At 38.2% G+C, this 22,779-nt stretch overlaps 1 protein-coding gene across 4 annotated transcripts; it reads left to right on the top strand.

The window, feature by feature from the left end:
• The first annotated feature begins 4,532 nt into the window (after positions 1-4,532).
• Positions 4,533-22,779, top strand: LOC126920395 (homeobox protein XENK-2-like). Of its 4 annotated transcripts, none has more exons than XM_050730727.1 (4): positions 4,533-5,098; positions 17,880-17,977; positions 18,416-18,566; positions 21,699-22,779. In XM_050730727.1, the coding sequence occupies exons 2-4, from the start codon at positions 17,924-17,926 to the stop codon at positions 22,202-22,204; spliced, it is 711 nt and encodes a 236-aa protein (XP_050586684.1). In that variant the 5' UTR covers positions 4,533-5,098; positions 17,880-17,923; the 3' UTR covers positions 22,205-22,779. The 4 variants fall into 4 exon arrangements, with proteins under 4 accessions (XP_050586684.1, XP_050586683.1, XP_050586682.1 ...); XM_050730726.1 differs by having other exon boundaries at positions 18,363-18,566; XM_050730725.1 differs by lacking the exon at positions 4,533-5,098 and adding an exon at positions 14,527-15,749 and having other exon boundaries at positions 18,363-18,566.

Here is a 22,779-nt window from a genome sequence, read left to right as displayed (position 1 = left end):
TTCGAGGCATTTTTATTGTCCTCCTACGCACGCACAAACTTTACATTAACATTTTATTTATATCTTCGCATTTTTCAATATCATTCGACTATGAAATATTCACAATAATCATTGCGATACGATAAACGATAAATTTCCATTCTTTTTCAATTTTTTAATCGTAAAACAAACAGTTTAATCGTAAAAGATAAGAAAAAATTGTTTCTAACAAGTTAAAAAGCATTGTTTTTTACTATTCCTGAGAAATAATATTTCCTCTTTAAAAAGATATATAAAAAGCAACAAGCATCTTTTGAATCCATCAAAATTATTTTTTAACTATATCAAAAAAAAAAAAAGATACTTCAAAAAGATTCCACCTTCCATCGAGGAAACATTTTTTAACGATTCCCTTATTCGACTAATTTACTCATCGTCCTATTATCGTCGATTGATCTCTATCATCTCGACCGCGAAAATTCACGAATACGTCAATTCGTAATTATATTTTTATCTCGCTACGCAAATACGCGATTATCAAAGCGAGAACGTATCGTTATCGTTGAACGTACGATTTATTTCATATGAATATATTATTTAATTTTTACGTTTCTGTGTTTACGAAATCGCCATCGAATATAAGGATTACGGATTCTACGATGACATAATCGTTTCCTACATAACCTTCGGTTGTTTTGACTGGCAATGATTTTTTTTGTTGTTGGCTCGACGCAGCGCGCAGTTGTAAATAACCGATAGCGTTTCAGATTCAATTTTTTGATAATGGATATTTATTGATTGTAAACTGCGTAGACATTTGCACGCTGTTTCATATTATACGATGTTTGAATGATACATATCGGATGATTGAAATGCTGAAAAAAATACTGAAATGCACAAGAGGTAAAACAGATAATTAGCCGTCCATAATGGCATAGGTATAACCTAAAATGTCTTTTATTTTATTTGCTCGTCGCTGCATTAGGAATCTTGTCATTACGTGATTACAGTGGCACAGAACAGGCTATTTATAAGAAATATTAATTTAGATTACAGCTATAATGCCTTAGCTTTAATCTAGATTAAAGTAAAAAATTGCAATCAGTTATAAGATACAGTAACATAATACAGGAACTATATTTTTCTTAAAAACAAATAAAATTCTAGTTGGGGATTAAAATCACAATCATATTGCTTTTTTTTATAGATTTATAATATAGCTACTTGAGGTTAGTTTAATCTTTCGAGGTATAAAGAAAGACATATAAGGTGAAATTCCAAAGACACGACTTTAGAGACTAGGCGAATCGTTCTTTTCTTTTCTTCTTTTTTTTTTTTGCAGTAAACCAATGCTTCTGAATGCTCTAAATAATTTTGACTCTTCTCGTTTGTAATATTCGTAGTTTTACTTTTTTGCTAAAAAAAAATGTCCAGGTTATGATTCTTTAATTTTCTTATCAGAATTCAGCCACCATTTTGAACGACACGTATCTTGAAACACCCAGTATGTTACGATCTAACTTGAGTTTCTCGAATATCGAACTTTCGTATACTTCGCGCGAACTTTTCGCTCGCATAAAATAAAACGTTATCGTTGCAAAATTGACGTGAATTAGATTAATGAATAGCAGAAAAATTTGTCCCGTTATAAAATGCAAACAGTTGTCGAAAAACCTTAAAAAATTATACGCAACTTATCGAACGCGAGTATACGTTTGATTCTACCGGTTCCAAAGCATCGTTTTCTTTTCATTTTGTTCAAGAATGTAGCGTTATTGCTATATGACTGGCGCATTATTATATTGCTCGTAATATTAATAACACAGATATTGAGCGTTCATTCTTGCGAAAAAAAAATATCTCTTATCGTCAATCACGATAAGTTGAGATTACGGCCCATATGTCGTGCATGTGCTCGATGGACAGATAAGTGCGTTACACTGTCCTAGAAAATGAACGGAAGAAAGCTCATGAGGCGATCGTTCTGGCAATCGTGTTTGTGGGTCACTAAGAATCCCGAAATAACCGGCACGAATTAATCGTTTTAATGTGATAAAGGAACACGAATTGTAACGATGACGAATGTCAATCGTGTTTGTCACATACACCTTATTTACAGTGCCTTTTATCAGATTCTACAATTCATTTTTTTCGTATTAAATTCTTGTATTGACGTAAGAGTACTACCGGACGATACGGAGTTTAATGTATTTCAGCCTAATTAATTTACCAATTGTAATCGTAAATGCTGTAATAAATACAATGGTGTGCCAATACTTTTTGCATTCACTTTATATTTTCGATTTATCTGGAAATAATTTAAACCTATTCTCGAATAGACCACGAAGAGTCGTCAGAACCCGTAAAATTGAAATATACTTGTCAACTAATATTGGCATAATTTTTCGTAGATTCGCTTAAACTCAAGACTTCGTCGAAAACTGAAAGTCGAAGGTTGTGCACCAATCGCAGGTACAACTTTCGATATATTGATAACGTGTTAAGGAAAGTGAGGGAAGAAAGGGAGTGGTTGAAGAGGAGGAGGATAAGAAATGAGATATGTGAAAAGAAGGAAAGTACGAGTGGGGGTTAAGGTTTTAAGGAATTGCAAAGCAGATCTCTTCCTTGATCCTGAGCTTCGCGTTAAGAAAAATATTATATATTTAACTACTATTCAATACATAATTCAATAACGTGTCTTATAATACTTTGCAAAACACCAAATAAAGTAAAGTTTATTAGAGTTTTTCAACGAATGGGTGTCCTAATATTTACAACTGACAATATATTTAACAAGACTGACGCATACATAAACTCAAAACACGGAAGGAAACATTTTGTTTTATCAGTGCACTCGTGGCAGCCTCTGTTCGGTAGCACTTGTCGGTTAAGCCTGGATACTTCACCTCGAGGGGCACTTGTCATTAACAAATTGTAAGGTAGAACCGAGGTACGAGTCGAGTAGCAACAATTAGCTGGTTATCTGCAGCAATAAATATGAACTATGTCGTGTCCTTGACATTTAAAGTGTTGCTATCTGCCGATGAGACGAGACATCATAATTACCAACATTATGCCGAGATCCGCGGAAAAATCGTTATTTTCCGGAATCGTTATACTCGAACGTACGATCGTACGAACGGATAACGGCCAATTCGATAAGACCGTCGAATTTTCATTATCGAACAATCCATCGATTTTCGACGATGAAAAGTTCTTTAAGGAAGATTGAATTCGAATTTACGACCGAATTATTGTAGCATTAGATGGATTTAGGGTCAGATCTGTGTCGAGTTGCGTAGTAATTGAGTTAAGGTTACGTAAAGCCACATTCCTTCGGTTTGTGGAAAATACGAAAGCACGATGCAACGTTATTTACGATATGCAAAAAGATCGTGGCTTTTTATTATTAAAATATTCGAGAGAAAAAAGTTTGACGAAAGCATGAAAATATAACGTAAAATATTGTTATCGAAGTCACAATGCCATTATAAATAAATGTTAATTTTTATTCAGTTTTATCGTGCTAAAGTAATGCAAATTTTATGAAATTAAAAGTTACAGCAAATTAATTTGAAATTATATCAAACGGGGTGATTATTACCAAGAGAATGACACGACATATAAATCACAAAATTGATGTGAAGAATGTCTATCGTGTAATGTAATTATGAAGTAATAAAAACAGTGATAGTAAATATTGTACGTGCGTATCTATTGGGAGCTTTTTTATGTCAGGCTAGCATAGAAACAGTAACACAGATCACTACCATTGGTCCGAGATATCAACATGAAACCACACGTGAAAGATACGGCAATCTATTATTTCTACTTCTTCTATACAGTACTTTTCTACTTCGCGACAACTTTTTCCCCTGACGCAGCGATGGCAACGATAAACTGTCTTTACGTTTAACAGGCCAACCTTCTCACCAAAGTTAAATTATTAAAAATCATTCAAAGATAGACCGTGGCAAGACAATTTCCGACAGAAGCAAATTTCCAATTCCGCTATCGTAAGAAGCTTCTTGGTGACAAAAATGATATTACAGCAAACAATTCTATCGTACATTTACGTATTTAGGGCATTAATTTCGAATTAATGAGAAAATTAGCAGATGAATGAATATGCACTCTACTAGTGAAACATTTTACAAATTAATTGTACCAATATTATATTAATTCAATAATTTCATTAATTAATTCGTTAAACTAATCATAAATTAGCTATTAAATTAATGCCAAAAAAATGAATAATTCTTTATCAAAGAGTTTCTTAATGTAAAAAATACTAAAATATATAAAATTCCAAGTTGACCTCCTCGAAATTCTCAGATCCTATAGAACACGCGCTACAAATTCCAAATATTTGATCAACACAATTAAGAAAGTGTTTCCAAATTTTTGGTTTATAGCCTATATTCCCAACGTGTACAGTCCTGTCTGACGTTACAGTAGTCAAACTAATCTATATAGGGTGTTATCAAACAGATAACGTTGCCGGAGCTCCTATCTGGTAGCCATATTTTCGATACAATATATAGGTGATCGATATATCCACGTATAGTTCTCAGTAACTGAGAACACGGTATCACGGTTTGGTCGAGGTGTCGATTTCGAAATTGTCGTGGACAATTTCGATCGTCTGTGCCCGTCTGTGAGTCGATACTTGCATCGCAGAAAATTGATTCTTACGTGGTAGACAATTATGCTATGGTTCTCGGTATCGTCTCGTAACGTGTTCGTGCGTAGTTCGAAATATTGAAAAATTAATGGACAAGCCAGGATCAAGCCTGGGTTGTATTTCAATGATTTATTGAAGTGCCGGGCCTGTTTTTTACATTTGTATGAAAAATATCCTTTCGAATGAACTCGTCGCCAAAGATCAGTCGCTTTCGAGGTTGAACGAGAGTCTAAGGCAGAGAGCAAGACTTTCTCGCGAGCTGTCGTAGGAATACGAAGCAGGCTCACGATCTAGAAACAAAAAGGTGAAGAGAAACAAAGAGAGAGAGAAAGACAGTTAAAGAAGAGAACGCTGGAAAATGGCAAACGGATACGACGAATGCTACGACGCATCCTGGCATCTGTTCCCTCCGGATTACGTCGAGGAGGACTATAGGTAAGGATCCTACGAGAAAATCGATTTATCAAACGATGGAACTTGGTTTGCTTGCTTCGTATAAGAAGCAACGATCAAGTGGAAACTAATTTCCTTTGAGAATTGAATCGTCGTTGATGAAAATTGAGGATGAAAAGATCGAAGGAAAATGATCTTCTTCGATATACTCTTTTTTCAAACTCACAACAAACTCTGCAACAAACGATACTATCGTTTCACAATCGCGATGTTGCAGCGAACACCGATTTCCTAGAAAGCTCGAACAATTTCACGATCGACGAGTTTCGAGTTCGAAACGCTGACTCGCAATTAGAAACACGGGGGGCGACTATCCGCGTTACGATTAATCCAAAATTTATGGTGGAAACCAACAGGTGTTGGTACTTGGGCCCTTTCGGTTCTCGCGTGTCCCGTCGTGTAACAAGGCGTACCACTCTATACCGAAGGATTCGCCTAACCAATATGCGTGACTGCTCTTAAACGTTCGCTTCCGGTTCCCGGCGTTATCCGCCTAATCAGATGTACTGATCGATCCCTCAGTACCAATGCCGCGATATTACCACATAGTATCATCGATATTGTTTACAAAGTGACTCGTATTCGATCGAATCCAACGATCGCAGTAAGTAAGGATTATTTTAGTCACCTAAGCTTCGATATCTTGAGATTCAATCTCGAACTGTGCATAATCGAACTTGTATATATTACGAGGCACAGTTATGATTTGATGTAATAACGAGACCGCGGATTTTTACGCATTTATGAGATATTTAGAGGTGCGAAGCGCTTAGAAAGCTCGTAACATGCAAAAATATACGAAATATTCAAGATATAATACTTGTCGTAATATTTGGTATTTTCTACGTAATTTTCGTTTTTTTTTTTTTTTCTTCTAATTATATTCATAAAGATACGAGCGTATATAAAATAAGTATAAAAGGTATTTGTACATATCCTTGTTCTTCGATAAAACGATTTTTTTTATGAGATTCTACGTTTCGTTTTTATAGTTCCAAATTTGTATGGTCACGCGAGAAAACTACTAAACGATACGATTTGTCTCGACTCAAATGTCTCTACCTTATCGTATTTCAAGTAAAATCCGCGAGGCTATACGAGAAATCAAGGTGATACTCGCGAAAGAACAAATCTTTTTTAAGGTATTACATATTTTTTCATGGCGCCGTTTAATCTCTTTAGATTACGTATTTATAAGTCACATGGAAAATTATGACTCTTGGTAACGTTATCTCGAATTAAAAATCGGTATCTCGCCAGGCACTGATTTGTCAAGTTTATTGCAAAAGCTTCGTATGTTACTTGAAATATAGAGGATTGGTGATATTCCGGACAAATAGTAAACTAATTTCTCTAGTAAAGTCTTGTTCAGTTTTTCCATTGGATTTTGCAACTTTGTTGCCAGGACATAACAAACACTCTAAAAATATTTTTAAACGCCACCGATGATCTTTATCGTACAAAGCAGGAATACAAATTCGAATTAAATACGTATTTTAAAATAAAGTAACCCAGCCCGTGTCTCCAGCTAATCATCTTCGATGATGAATCAATCGAGAGTTCACGAAAGTTGAAAAAGATTTGTAAGATTTTAGAGTAATGATTATTACGTGACTATTGTTATTAAAAATGCGCTTTCACCATTATAAATATTTGATATACCTATACAAGAAGAAATTAACACGACGATAAAAATGATAAAATTAAGAAAATATTCCTAAGGATCGTTCTATGGAAAGTGAATTAAAAATCATTTGCATCTCTCAATTACGATCTACGAGCGTACAATGAGATTTGTCTTTCGATCGAGAAACGATAAGCCTTCGATCTTAATGTTAGATTCGGTCGACACGCGAACTACATTCGTCCGATTGCCACAGTTCGATGCAGGTCGATCGATATGACCACGCGATCCTACTGACGGACGTATTCCACTCTTTTTTTCTCTTATTGTTCGTCACGTCTCACGTGATTAATGATTAGATACATAAGATAACGCGAAACGATGCCAGAACACTGTGGAATATTTATTCGCGCATTGTTTCATCAACTGGGAAATTCCTCTTCGATATTGATTGAAAATTCTTCGATCATTTTATGCAAGAAGATTATAAGCGTCGAAAGTCATGTTTCCAGGAATTACGTTCAGATTTTAGATTAAAAATATGTAACTCTGTGGTTTGAAGATCAAAGAGCGATCAGATAGTCGGACATTTTTTCAAACCAAGGGAGCACGAATAATTGAAAGATAAAAGAGTTGACAATATCCTTTCTGGTAAAAAATTTACTAACTAACATTTAATAAACAGTTAGCGAGAGCTATTTAATATTTCAAATTTAATATACGCGTATCGTATCAATCTTGTAGGTGTTATCGATCACGTTCTGATTAATTAAAATAATTCAGAGAAATTTTAGCTTCGATAACTTCCTAATGAATAAAGTTTAGGACCTAAGTATGTTAGTACTTTTATATCGAGAACAAGGAACTGCATCGATTGTTGCAGTCAGAAATATAGGTTTCCATTAAAAAAAAAATTGTTGTTGCATCTTTCTGATGCGTAAAAATGCATAAAATTAGTTGCATATTATGCACCGCCCGATACCATTTAACTTTCGCTTATGACATCTTCTTCTATCCCTAACCGTTTAGAAGGTACAGCCAGTTCCAGTTGCACCCTGTATGTATTAGGTTGTCCGGAAAGTGTCTTTCTTTCGCAAACGTGTTTTTTACAACAGTGCACCTTTATACAAACGTGAAACCAAGTGTGTAAAATATCGCGATGTTTATCTCTACAGAACAAAATTTTTATTATTTCCTCACAAAACGAAAGAAACTTTTCGGACAACCTGATAGTAACAACTACTAAACAAAAAATCTCTAATCATCAAAGCTCCGTACACGAGCACGTAACAGGATGAAGGAGAAAAAGTTATCGAGAGGGACAAAAGTTCTCGAGTGTAGATCAAGGCCAGTATACAAGAATTACTTTTCCAGAAGCTTATTTTCCGTTCTTGTGTATAAGATGTCCGACTGACCGAAAAAGCGAATGGAACTTATCCTTGTGCCTGCCTCGAATAACTTCTTAAACGTTTCTTAAACGATGGCGGCGGTAGCTGATCCTTAACGAGCCGTGCACAGTTTGGGTCACGTTTGGCCCAGTGACATTCCATCGCGTCGAAGATAGGGAGAAGTTCTTCTGAAAAAAAGGAAAATGCTTTGTGGAAGAGGGTTCCTCGAAAGCCACCCGTCGGGCCACCTACTACTAGACGTACTACGTTCATTCACGATTCCAGGCTCCGCTGATCCATTGTAACTGGTTTCATGAATGAACGTAGAATGTTCGTTTTCCCGCCGTCATTCTCCCCTCTTTGCTTTTCTTCTTTCTTGTCGTCGTTCGTCATCGAGGGTGAAGAGTCTGCTGGTATAGGTACAAGCGAACAGAAAGTGGATTTTCAAGGGTTTTTCGAAAAGGATACCACCAAGGGTACGTTCGGATGTTGACAAAGTGTTCCAGAGATGAAGAGCGTAGAGTGGACGCGTTAGACTTAAGTTATTTCCAAAGATAAATATACTGAATGCTATAGGGATGAATAGCAAAGTAGTAGCGTCGTAATAATTATGTCAATAAAAATCAACGTTAATTATCTCGAAAGCCTCTATACAGGTATGTACATATCTGTAATCAAAGCCTGCAAATTTGCGAATTTGATAATTAATAAAATAACATCGAATAATATTCGATTCGGATGATTATGACTCGTGGAGAAACGGCACTCGAAAGTTTGAAGAGTGGCAAACCGACTGCAACAGCCGAATTCGATTTTTTGGACACGCTTGAGCGTATCCTCGAATGACCACTTGATACTTGGTCGGTTCACAGAAGGATTCAGGTGTTGAGGCTGTGAAACGTGCCAAGATGAATAGATGTTCCATCCATTTAGCAGATTTTTTCCGTATCTTTCATTAACATGACAATATCGGTACCTGTCGGCCACCTGAGGTTCCTACCACGCTCTTATTTATTGCCAGTACGTGCCAGCGCAACATTTTCCTCTACAATTTCCGATGCCGACCTCTTTTCCTTTGAAACGCTATTTCCGGTTTTTCTTCGCAGTTCAACCGGTCTTTTGTATTTCGTAGATCTGCGTTTATATATGCGAAATCTAAATGTTCAAGTGGTACTAGAGTTTACCAGCTCGACTATCGAAACGGTCACCCTCGAGTGCCGGCTTGAGTGCCTGTTACATGGGGATCGTAAAAATTTTTGAGTATCGTTACTCGTCTACTTGACGACTCGAGTGTTGTCCAATATTATGGATTTTCATTTCATATTAAATTCTTTTCATTCGATATTATGGATACGTTTGTGTGATACGATTTTCTGTACGAATCTTATTAATCAGAACGTAAATGCTCATCCAAACTCAGATTTTTATGAACACCATTGTTCGCAACTGTCTATGGAACACAAATGAAATAGAAGCTACATAGAGATTTGTTTTATAAACGTCACGACGAGTATTATGTTTTCGATATTTTATTCAAATGGCGTGCAAATGCTTTACGTAGCCACTGTAGGTTACCACTTACTGTAATATTATAAATATAATTAATGACAGACTTTTCTCAATTTTATGGAATAGAAAATTATCTTTCGCATTGTCCTTCTACGATTTCCAATTTTTATCTACCTTCTGCAAACTAATAATACATTATTAATAATACTTCTACCGTACAAATTTCGATATATAACATTTCGTTTTCTATTTTCTCAAATACCGTTGTAAAAATTCTATGTAGTCTCATTATTCGACGAATTCCAATATTTTTGCTAGTCCCTTTCTGTCTTTTAAGTATCAGCGAACAAAAGTTGAAAAACAGTTCCTCGAATTAACAATTTTCCTCGCTATTATGTTACTTAATTTGCATCTATTGTGTTTCCACGTTGAATATCGCTACGGCAGAGCCATAAACCAACAACAGCAATGAAAATTTTTCCAAGGGAGAGTGTAGCTCCCAACGAATGATACTGGCGATTTATTGCAACCAACATTAGGTTCAATTGCCTACCAACTGGCCAAGAAGTTTCCCTTCGCTTCTCCCGATATCTTTATATTTTGCCACGCTTCTTAAAGATCTCCAAAATAATCTCGAACCTTAAACCACTTACAATTCGCACTAGACCACCAGCAAATCTGGCATAGTCGATTGAGAAGTATCGGCTTAACAAATGCAAGAGAAACCGCTTTCCTCAAACAGCGGATTAACTGGAAGGCAGGCTACGCACGAGTTAGTTGGATGAGCTACCTTGGTTTACCTTAAAATTTCAACCAGTACCTTGAGCACCCAGTTTAACCGATCAGTTCGAGTTAATCAATGAGGCTAAGAGCTATTGAGAAGATTATCAGAATTTAAACGCTCGAATCTAATCTGTTAATCGATTTCTGCTTCTCTTTTTGGCCTCGTAGGTATTTGGCACAACGTTTATTGAATTTTAAGTATTGAGATAGATGCTAGTTATTTGTATGTACGGTTAAATACAACTTGGCGATCCTAACGTTACAAGAAGCTGATTTTTAGATGATAAAAGACACGTAGCAACAATTTCAGTCGTTCTGCTATTCGAAAAATTGAATTATCCGATTTCTCTGTAAAAAACTAATTCGGATAATCCTGATCCTACAGTATTGGTAGGTAAAAACCCTCGGTATAATAACACTCGATCATCGAAGGGCCATGATAACCCATGCCACGATACCCTTTGGACAATATTCAGCGAAGAAAGCAGGAGGATCGCGCGGCGAGGCCGGTAAAACAATGAGACGCAGACAAATTGGGTTGCGTGCTCGAAACAAGTTGGCACAGCTATCGCCAAACAGTCGTGGGATCCTGGCAAATGTTGCTCGATTGCCCGGCAGCTCGAACTTCTCCAGTATTCTTCTACCTTTTTTTTTTCCTCTCTTGTTTCCCTCGCTCCCTTTCCTTCCACCATTTCCTTCCTCCGTTGCTCTTCTTCCAGCAAAAGTACGTCGACGCTTTGAAGTTTTCAGCGGACTCGGGCGAACAATCATTGGAAAAATCACGAGAGCGTCTCGTTGAATCCGATTCTAACCGAGTTAGAACGGCGCAGCCGTGGAAACGGCAGACGATTCGTGCACGCTCGGCGTCGTCTTCTGGAAAAGAGTTTCGCTGAACACGCGAGAGCCTCTACTCGACGATCCTTGTTCGTGCATGCTGCGGATTGATCTTTGTTCTTAATGTTTCGTGACTTTTACCTATCTTCTTCCACCGTTCTTCTGATATTTCTTTCCCTGTAGATACGATATTCATTGGTCTCTGTGTGTAATAATTGCGATAAATGCTTTTTAAGCGAACGTTGGAGAATTCTTCGAGTCGTTGTTTCAGAACTGAACTGTTTCAGATTGTTCGTAACTTTTAGTTGTTTCTCCTTATATCCTTTCTCTAATTTTGTCTTTTTCTCTCAGCTATATCTTATTGCTTCTTTCGCATAACTTGAGATAGACGACGTATAACGTGGATTTGAAATAGAAAATATCCTTTGATCTTTTGTCCTGCAATAGAAGATTTTTGGGTATAAATTATGACGACCGATGCAACACGATCGTGAATATACCGTAAATTGCAACGTTCCTGGATTCTCTTTCTCTTTTCGGTTGGCATTTTGAAACAGGGTCGAAGAATAAGTTGAGTCTTGAAGTCTGTACTTATAAAAACTTGAAACACTGAATAGAAATAACGGTAAAGTAACGGAAGCGCATGAATCGAGCCTGTCAAAGTAATTTACGATTTTCTGTTCTAGTAACACGAATGATTCACTCCCTTCTATTCACTCGTGAGTATCGATAATTGCACTTGTAACACTGCCTTAGCCACCATATACAGCTCAACTTGGCTTTGCTAAAACAGAAAATCAAAAGTTACGTAGATATTTATTTCTAAACGTTTCGATATCTTAATGAATATCCCACGATATTCTTACACAGGTACTTTCGATTCTGATGCCATTGACATCAATTTTTCACGTTAATAACATTCTTAATACCAGTATCGTTAATATCCATTTCCTATGTTATCAATCCCAGCATATTTACATCTTTAACATTGATAATATTCTTAATATCAACAGCGCCAATATTCTGTTCAATGTTAACAACATTCTCAATCCCATTGACGCTATCTTAATATCTTAATATCGGTACAACTAGCGATATTTCTGTTCCTAAATATCGATTACGAATACCATTTCCTCTGCTGATGAAAAACTACGTGTATGGAAAATCTCAGAAATGTGTTAAAATTGTCGAAGATGGGCCGGAAACGAAGCGGTTCGACGCAAAGATTTTCCAACGGCGATAAATCCGAAAGGGCAAGAGCTCATGAGAAAAGTCAGAAAGGTTGGAACCGCCCTGTTCCGTACTTTTTGACTTTTTCGCCGAGCAGGGACCCACGCGATCGCACAAAGCCTGGAACTGAATAAACCGGAAACCCGCTCCATCGTCGCCCCTGTCCCTTTGCCTCTTCTCTTCTCTTCTCTTCTCTCCGATTCACGCTTTTTCGCCTGTCTCTTCTCGCGTATACGCGCATCATAATATACCTGTATTTATGCGGGTCAGTTTCTACACGATTTGATACAACCTACCGGTCTATTATACGTTTCCGGCTCTCGGGAAAGCATTAACAGGATCAATTTGTCCTTCGAGTAATTCCTACCTGTATAGGTTTTTACGAACAATCGCCTGTGTTTTCAATTGGACAGATTTCCTTAGGCGTATGATTTGTGACTGGGACGTGGAGGCAGAACTGTGGCTAATTTGTGTGTATAGTAAAAAGGGGATTAACGGTATTGTCAAGAAGTTGAGGTATTTCAAGAATTTGGAAGAGAGTCGGGACAATTGTAGAAATTGATTAGTTTACCAACTGAGTTTACCAACGCGAAGCGGATAAAGCGATGGACAAAAGACTAAAAGTGGTATACCGAGGATTATCGTAACTCTCATTCTTTATATTCTTAGTACGTCGGTGAGAATTATCCTGGTTAAATTATAGTAGGATATATCGTTAGGATAGTACACAATAGGATGTCATTAAGTATTATAATGTTATTTTCTGAGATTATGGCATTAGGAAGATGGAAATATGGTGGGAAATATTCTTTAATATTCTTGAATAAACCATCTGTGTTATTACATTTGGCAATGAAATTAGTATAATCCCTACTTCAATGACTTTATCGATCTAACAAATACTCTACTTTAAGTTATCTCAAAACCTATACTATTCGAACCAGCTCAAAGTATGACCCGATTATCCGGAGTAATCCACGTTAGGAAATAATCACGTTAAATGTTTGATCATCGATTTCAAAATCTCATACATCGGGAATTTGATTGCCATCGATATCGTAAACATTAGTATTTATATATTTAATGCTCGATATCTACGAACCAATCGTAATATTTTTTATTCATAGAAATTGACAAAGTACAGATATAATTTTTCTGTTTATCACGCTTCCATAATATTAAACAACGTATGATCGTAACATCGACGTGGCATGGAAAATCACGCGTAGTTCCAAAAGTAGATAACAGCGAAAGATCAAAGTCTCCGTATTTGCATTTGTTATTCGGACGCGTCAATTTTTCCACGTTTCGTAATACGCGATACCAACCGGCAGGAAGCCGTGTCAGACCTTCAACGGCATAAACTACGTAACGATCGTGACTACGCCCGAGGACGCTTCTAACCCACTTTCGACTATCGACACACACGGTATCGTTGCAGTATAAATACAGAAAGAAAACGAACCGTAAAGGAAGTGGCCTAAAATTGACAGAAGAGAGACGAAGAGAAAGAAAAAATCGAAATGACACGGTAAAAGCACCGCTAATGCCCTTTCACATTAACACTCGACGCAAAGTATGCTCTCGGTGTAAAAAGCCCTGATCGATGGAGCGATCCGATTGGTGGAGCCGCGACGAGGGTTAAAATCAACCCCCTAGACACTTCTCAGGGCCGATCCTCTAGAAACTAGCGTCCGATTGGTCCACGCGAGGCTCCACCCCTTCGATGAAAATTTACCTCTAGCGCCTCTGGACAGTCTATTCTCGTTTACGAGCGTTTGCTCGAGCCTTTCGCAATTTCAATAAATTTTCATTCCAGCTTCTGTTACGTTGCACTCTTCGATCTCAAAAGTAGACTGCCGGCTGCATGCTGCTTCCACCGATTAGACGGTGGATTTTTAGACAGGTTGACCTATTTGCTTTTGGCCCGAGTATATTTGTTTTTGAAACGAGTAAACGTTCCGGTCGGTGGCCATAGAACGCGATTTCCTAGCATTCGAAGAATTTTGAAAGAGATCCGAGTAGGTTTCCAGAATTCGAGAAACGTTGCATCGAATTTCGTTGAATTAGTTTGGTAGATTCAATTTTTTGATCGTTTCGTTTTCGGTGACAATTTTCATAATCTCGTGTATCATGCTTGCGAGAAACCGAGTAAGAAGTTAAGAATATTCAAACAACCGGGAAACTATCGAAAACTAGTTTCTTCCCGAAAGTATTTCTCGAAGCTGCGGATACAAACCTACCCCTGCGCGAATCTCCAAAGAAGCTTGTCCACCTGAAATCCCCATAAACGTAATGGAACAGTTAGAACGTTTCTCTCTCCTAGATTGATTTCTATGCTGTCCGCTCGAAAGAACGGTCTACTACGTTCGCTGGAAAATTCAGCCAGCTAATTCTCTTGGCTGACAGAGAGGGGTGGACTGTCGTGCGACTCGGGCCGGAGGGTGAGCTCGGCAATCCCCGCCCCTGGCGAAGATCCGCCCTCGGCTTCGAGGGTGCTTGACGAGCGAAACTGTACGGAGGTAGGGAACACTAGCCGTCAAGTGTTCGTCGAGGACACTCAAAAAGTACAAGGAGAGTCCTTCAGTCTAGACCAAGTCGAATCGCGTCTACCCGTTTCCTCCGATCTTCTCGATCTCCTACAATTTCTACCTCGATACAAAATGAACGTGATGCGAGTTGGCGCGACGTTTCCACGAGTTCCTGGTTCTCGTGACGATGCCGCGGAACGTTTAAAAGGTTCAAACGTCGTTGCTTGAAAGCATAGCGGTGTGTCGTCTAGAATCTAAACCAAGATCGAACTCGCGAGTGTTAGTGAAACGAACGATGAGCCACGAAGGACCGTTCGATAGGAAGACAATGGTCGGGTGTGCGAGTGAACGGATCGTCTGAACGACGAGCGATTCGGAGTGATTTGGGGAAGTGATATTTAAGCAAGTTGGAGTAGGAAAAGGGGACGAGAGTGGACGAGTGATAGTAAGCAGAAGGTAGGAGAGAGTTTTAGAAAAGAAAATCGAACGGAAAGAGGGGGTTTTGAAAGATAAAAGAGACGGGAGAAAGGGAGTAATAGAAAAAGAGGGAACGTCGGTGCGTGAACGAGTGTGCGAGAACCACGAGGACATTAACATGTACTGACGCCACTACTAACATCTCCTCGATCTTTCAAAATGGCAGACAAGAATAAGATTCTACCCTGGCCGCTGCTATCCTATCCGACCAGTCTCTTGAATCACGTCTGGTACAGCCAGATCGCTTTCAATAATAGGTAAACGAACTAGATGAAAAAGAAGAAAAAAAAAAAGATACATAACGAATATATCACGTGTACGAAGCTTATTTTGCCGACAATGCCCATCCTGCCCTACCCACCCTCTCCGAGTAGAGTAGAATTCGATCGTTAGATCAGACACTTAGGCGGTATCCTTGCAAAATTTTCGCATGCTCCTCCGGTTGGATTCTCGAGATTTCGATAAAATAATTTAGGGAAGAACAGACGGGGAATGGCTTTAGTTGGCTGAACAGAGAGGTTCTTGTTGCATAGTATCGCGTAGATTTTTAGTTCGATTCGTGGTAGAATTTTATTTTGGTACGTGAACGCGGTAAGTGTTGGGTTTCTTGGGAAATTGGAGGGATTTAGTATATATCGAAATGAGAAGAATCGTGATTTGTTCGTCGACTATTATATAATGAAAAAATAAGGAAACGTTATCTACGGTTGGTTTACAATTTTTCTAAAAACATAACAGAGTTCGAAAATGGCCCGAGATAGAGGAAAAAATCGTGGGCAGTCCCTCGATAATATTATCGGTAATTATTTATTGTCTGGTAATCGAAAGGAGATCTTGATGGCCCTCGAATTCTTCCACGTGGCTCCGGTGACATGTATCGAAGCTTATCGAGCACTCGTTCGATTATCGATATCCCTGATTAACTTCTATAACGCGCATGGTTTCATCGATCAACTTTTCGTTGCAAAACAGCTGACAACGCTGTAATAAAGAAAAAATCGGAAATTCTTCGGAACAAACTTTAAAAATATCGCGATGCTTAATTCGAAGTTGGAATCGCTGGTGACTTCGATGCTGCAACATCCATTTTAATTGCCAGCGAACGATCGGTTTTAGGGGCGAAAAGTAACGCTAATTAGTTTCTTCTTCGGCCAAGTTCCCGATTGAAAAATTTCCAGCGACTGTTTTATTTTCGAACGCGAGTTCCATCGAACTTCCCACGAACTTTTTTCATTAGTTTCGCGATTTCGATATTCGTTCTGGCAAGTAGAAGGAACTTTAGTTATTTAGAGGAAACGGAAATTCTTCCGCTTGGGATTTAACTTTCTCATTTCCTTCGACTAAAGTGGAAACTTCTATGTCGGTTCGCAATTCTGCTACAAGTTCGAACGAGAAGCATAAAGAAACGGTATATTACCGTAAATCTGAGACTCTGATTTTTCTATCGCGAAGAAGAAATTTTATTACAAAGCGCAGTCTTTTATTTACACGAAAATTTGTATCCATTTCTGAAAATGTGTTCACCTTGTAAAAATCGTATCATTTCGCGTATCTTTGTGTAACGAGCGCTTTAATGGTCGCATTGCGCCACTGTACAAGATTGTAGTTGCAGGAATGGAAGTTAACGATCTAATCCTGAAACTTACCAACACGGAAGATCGATAATCCTGGAAATTTCTATACAACGCGATATCAAAACGCTCTGATATCTTTATCCTTATCAGACTTTTTAAATCTTCTTTTTCCTAAAACACCGGCAAAACTCCGATATCGAGAAACAGTGCGGTGGGCAGGCGTCGATTAAGAAAATTTTCTGATGTCTTTTTGAACCAGGAACGTGGCCGAACGTGTTACGATAATAGGCAGGTTCGGCTTAAACTAGAAGGCCAAAAATTCGCTTCTGTGCCGGAAGACAAGTTGTTTGGCAGCAAAGCTGCAGGTATCCAGTCTTTTGACGGCACAGAACGCGTCTAATCGGGTCTTAAGTGTCCTGCTGGCTTCTTGACGCTTTTCGCGCAGCAGGAAAACTTGGAAAATTGGATTGATTTCGTTGAAAACCGACCTTCGTGCCCGACTTCTCGACTCGCAACAGCCTTTCGTTTAAACTAAATCCACGACCCTAAGTCTCGATCCTGTTATTTCGACCGATAGCTTAATTTTTCTATGATTTTACAAATTCTACCTACATTTACTTTCATATCGTTTTTTCAAGATAATTCTTTCCTTCTGTTTTGGAGTACATTTACATACTAACAGTAGTTGTGCACGTGTATTTAGATGAGAAATATATTCAAACAGGTAGATGCTCGATCAGAGTAATCCTGTCGGCGGAGATGAATATTTTCCGCGTTTTCTAATGATTTTTCTTTGTGCTTTTGCTGTTGCAGAATATTGGAGAGCATCAAGATGCCCAGAACGAGTTTCCACATCCATGACATCCTGCAGCTTGATTCTAAACCGTCCCAGGAAGAAACGGAGGTACAAGGTAAGAAGAAGCACAATTTTTCTAATCTTTTATAGTCGAGTCTCTCTGTTAAATCTCCATCGTAGAAGAATCGATTAACACTCGTATTTTACGCTATCGGTTTCCATTAGAATCAATCAACTTCGCGATAGGATCCGCCGATTGCTACGATCTAGTTCTTTCCTTAGAAATTTCTACGCTCGTTTGGAAATTTAAAAATTTCGCGCGTATAATTTCGTGCTTAGTTTTAAAATGTTGGAAATTTCAGTCATATCGTTCTATCGTTTTATTAATTAATTTCTCCGATAAATTAACTTGGCTCAAATTTCCAACAAAATATTATTGCAAATTTAAAGCCAGATGCAATCGATGTTAAAGACTTGGATCCTGAAAATTCTCGTTATAGGTAGTACCACGGTGCTACCGACCACGAATGATGTTCCGTCGGCGTATCAGCAGTTTTTCGAACATACGACGGCCATGTTACAGCCCGCGATATACGCGAACTTGAACAGAGGCACCCTACCACCCCCGCCACCTGGTTTACTGGGATGGCCGACTGGTCCAACGTTACCAACCACGTTACCTCAGCCTCTGGAGGAAGTTAATGGTGAGTGAGAAGAAAGAAAGCATCATAAATCGTTGGAAATCGCCGATACAGAGATTAAAAGCGATTGGCGATGAGTGGACTGCGGTTGTTTATGCGTTTATGGAAAATTGAAATACCTATACGTACAAAAATGCATAGGATGCGTATAATACGAAATATTCAAAGTATCTGTTGTAATATTCATAGAATCTCTACTTAGGATCTATATATATTTCTTTTTGTATTCACAAGAAATTTGCATAAATATCCGTAGTTTGGTTTAGTTCGTAGTTTAGCTGATATCATAGTTCGGTTCATCGTCCACAATTATAACGCCATTCCTTAGGATATCCTGCATATTTTTCCCGATTTTCTTCTCAAGTTCTTCCATGTGTCTTATTTACAATGAGAATGTCCCTAATTACGAATAATAAAAAATTAACTTTATTCACAAGTTTGATAAATTATGGTAATTTTCGTGTGCGAAAAATGTGTCTCACACATTTTACCAACGTTCTTGTGCTTTTGCTGTCCAAATCGACCAAAGAATACTTCTAAGAGGCAGTGTATAACGTAGGAAGAAGGGGCTGTATCGAAACCCTTATTTATTTAACACCCTACAATTGGCCCGCGTCGGCTAAGCAGGATCTAATGGTCCTATAAAAGATCCTTGTGGGTCCTGTGCACCGATTGGCCAATACAAGAAGACAGATGTCCCTTCGAGGACAGATGCGTGTAGCCCTGTAGGTCCTCGATGAATCGAAATTGTCACGCCCAAAAAATCCACCTATCGGCTCTTTTCACCTTTTCTCCTTATCTTCCCTTCGTTTTATTCCTTTTATATCCTCATCCCCTTTTTACTCGTTGAACATTCGTGGAACCGAGAAATCGCGCGTTTCACCCCTTTACATGCGAAAAACGCGGTTCCGATCAGGTAGCGAATTTGCTGGAATTCTCAATGTTTTTACGCAGTATATATTTCTCTTGCGAAAAACGATCGTTTAGATCGATTTCTGTAAATTGAAAAATTTCCTTGAGAAACGTCGAACGAGACCTAAATATTTATTTAAATTTATTCACGAAGAGTTAGTATTTTATCGAGAAATTCGTTAATCGTTTAATTGCACCTTATTCTTGCCAGGATTACGATAAAACGCACTAAATTCCGACTCGAGTATTTCTAAAAGTCGGAGAAGCTCGTAGAATGTGAGATATTCAGAAAAACAGAGCTTGCGACTACTTGCTCTCTTAGTAAAATAATTTGACAAGGATCGCAAGTTTCTGACGTGAAAGGGAAATCTGATGCTGGTGGTATCTCGAAATTAGGGCTTAATTAATCGCAGAATCGTTCTTTTCGAAGATGTTAACGTCTCCGTAGCGAGGAATGTCTAATTGAAATCACGACGCGACTGCGACTACAGCCTAATCTCCCATGAAAATGATACAGTCGGTCCCATGGGGTGCGATAGGGTATCAAACAGGCTCTATATTGCTTCACACTCACCCCAACCAGGCTTACGGGTCTTTCACAAAAGCGTATTGTATGTTCACGAATCCAGGGGCCTCGTAGTTGTACATTAAATTAGCGTGTCTCTAGGCCACTGTGGTATTTGCCACTTTAGCCGAAGATTAATCAAAATATTGTTGGATTAAATGGCGAACAGACCGAGTATACTAAATTCTGGTCTATATGCTTCCTTTATTTCTAATTTCTAATCCACGTTTCGTCGTTTCTATTATATATTCATTTTTTAGAATTTTACAATTAACAGCAGCTTAATAATTAGTCAAATCTTTCGTTTGTGTTTCAACCGAGAGTACTTTTGTTGTATCTCGAACATTTCCTGCTATTTCTAATCCAAGTTTCGTCGTTTTTATTATATATTCATTTTTTAGAATTTTACAATTAACAGCAGCTTAATAATTAGTCAAATCTTTCGTTTGTGTTTCAACCGAGAGTACTTTTGTTGTATCTCGAACATTTCCTGCTATTTCTAATCCAAGTTTCGTCGTTTTTATTATATATTCATTTTTTAGAATTTTACAATTAACAGCAGCTTAATAATTAGTCAAATCTTTCGTTTGTGTTTCAACCGAGAGTACTTTTGTTGTATCTCGAACATTTTCTGCTATTTCTAATCCAAGTTTCGTCGTTTTTATTATATATTCATTTTTTTAGAATTTTACAATTAACAGCAGCTTAATAATTAGTCAAATCTTTCGCTTGTGTTTTAATCGAGAATACTTTTATTGTACATCAAACAGTTCCTGCTGTTTGCAATGTTTAATAGTTGGCAGAGCAATTTCGCTGTACGAGCGATCGATCGATTTATATTGTTTTTTTGCAAATGGAATGTAGTAGTAATCATGGTCGGCAAAACATCGTCGGTTCAATCGCTTGATTTATCCTGATGCATTTAAATGAGCTACGTATGTACGTCGTCTGAACGATGAGCAAACTCGTTCACAAGACTCGAGAAGATCGATACAGGCTTGCATCTGCCTGCAATCAGCGTTAGGAGTTGAAGGGTAGTAAAAAATGCAGCTGTGGTAATATTTCAATCATTCTGACGATGATTCTTTCCAAACGATGTTTATTCATTTTTGAGAAACTAAAACGAAATTGACTTCTAACTCCGGGTAGAGACGTAGTAATTCTCGGAAAAGTAACATATACGAGTAACCGTCAGGGGCATAGAAATTATATGATTCTGTCAAAACGTCTTATAAACGATTATGATTGTAGAAAAGTTAGAAAAATACTAGATTAGTAAAAAAGCATTTACAGCTCTTTAATCTACTAACTTTTCAATCGAGAGACGAGAAATTATAATTCATTCTGGTATATGGATACTTATTTGACTCGGTGTCCGATCGATTCTACAAGATTAACGCACAAATTCCAATTGGTTGTTTTTAAAATTCCGCCCAAGTTCAACCTATTCTCGTCGCTCAATCTCCCAAACGCTTTTCGCAGGATTCGTCGGATCGTCGAATTTTCTTACGATTAGAACGTAGAATAACTGAGAAACTTTCGCAACGTTCATCGATCGATCAAAATTCGCCTTTAGCGGCTAATTCGACTCAACAAAAAATGCCACGAGAAACGTACGTTCAATTTGGAAAGTAATATCGTGATGTTCAAAATTGCAGTGTTGCAGCAGCCAGACTCGACGAGCCCGACGATCTCGGATCTTTCGTTCCCGCCGAAACAGGAGACAAACCACGAGTGTAAAGAGGAGGAGTCTGCTGATTTCGAAGACGAGCAGCAGGCAAACGAGGCGCAACCACACGAGACAGAGCACAAGAAACGAAAAAGACGAGTGTTGTTCTCGAAGGCGCAAACGTTCGAGCTCGAGAGGCGTTTTCGACAACAGAGATACTTGAGCGCGCCGGAAAGAGAGCATCTGGCCTCGATCATTCGACTGACGCCCACGCAGGTGAAAATTTGGTTCCAGAATCACAGGTACAAGACAAAACGAGCAGCCACTGAAAGGGTAGAGGCCAGTGGAAGTGGATGTTCACCTAGAAGAGTCGCGGTCCCATTGTTGATCAAGGATGGAAAACCTTGTCAGTCGAAATTAATGGAACCTACCACGTATCCAAGCACTGGCCAAGTTCCTATGCCTCCGTACATGCAAAAGCCATACTGGTGGTAAAAGAAGCAACGGTGAACTGTTTAACGCAATCGCCAAATAAATTGCGAATTGCAATTTCGTCGTGGACTGTTGCTAGACTATTTGACATTGTTGGTACTGGGATATCTGAGGGATTGTTGGGAAATGGGAATCGGGATAATCGTTATAGGGGGTAGGTTTATCCGCAGGTTTGTGGACGAAACGGTGGAAGATTGTTATTGTTAAGTGATTAGATTCCGGTGATGCAAGATGAAATATGGTTACTGTCTACGAATAATGGACACTCTTCCTGAAACGAAGAAGAGAAAATGGATGGGTGATGTCTTCTCTTGTGAATAAAACTGTTGATGGTTTTCGCGACCGAATTCTGTGAAGATTTGTGAACAATTCGATCGATGGTTATTATTTATGGTATAACGAGAGGAATGGGAAACAGTTTCTCCATTGAATATTAATATTAATATCGATAATTATCAGATTCTGATGAACGAAGATCGAAAGATAACTTGTGAATAATTTCGTCGACGATTATTACCAACAACGAAGGTTAGATATTTTTGAAAGGAAGAATAATCTGAGTAGAATCGACGACTGTA

This window comes from Bombus affinis, chromosome 9, assembly GCF_024516045.1.
Source record: "Bombus affinis isolate iyBomAffi1 chromosome 9, iyBomAffi1.2, whole genome shotgun sequence".
NCBI classification, from domain to species: Eukaryota; Metazoa; Arthropoda; class Insecta; order Hymenoptera; family Apidae; genus Bombus; species Bombus affinis.
This window is presented reverse-complemented; position numbering and strand designations above follow the sequence as displayed.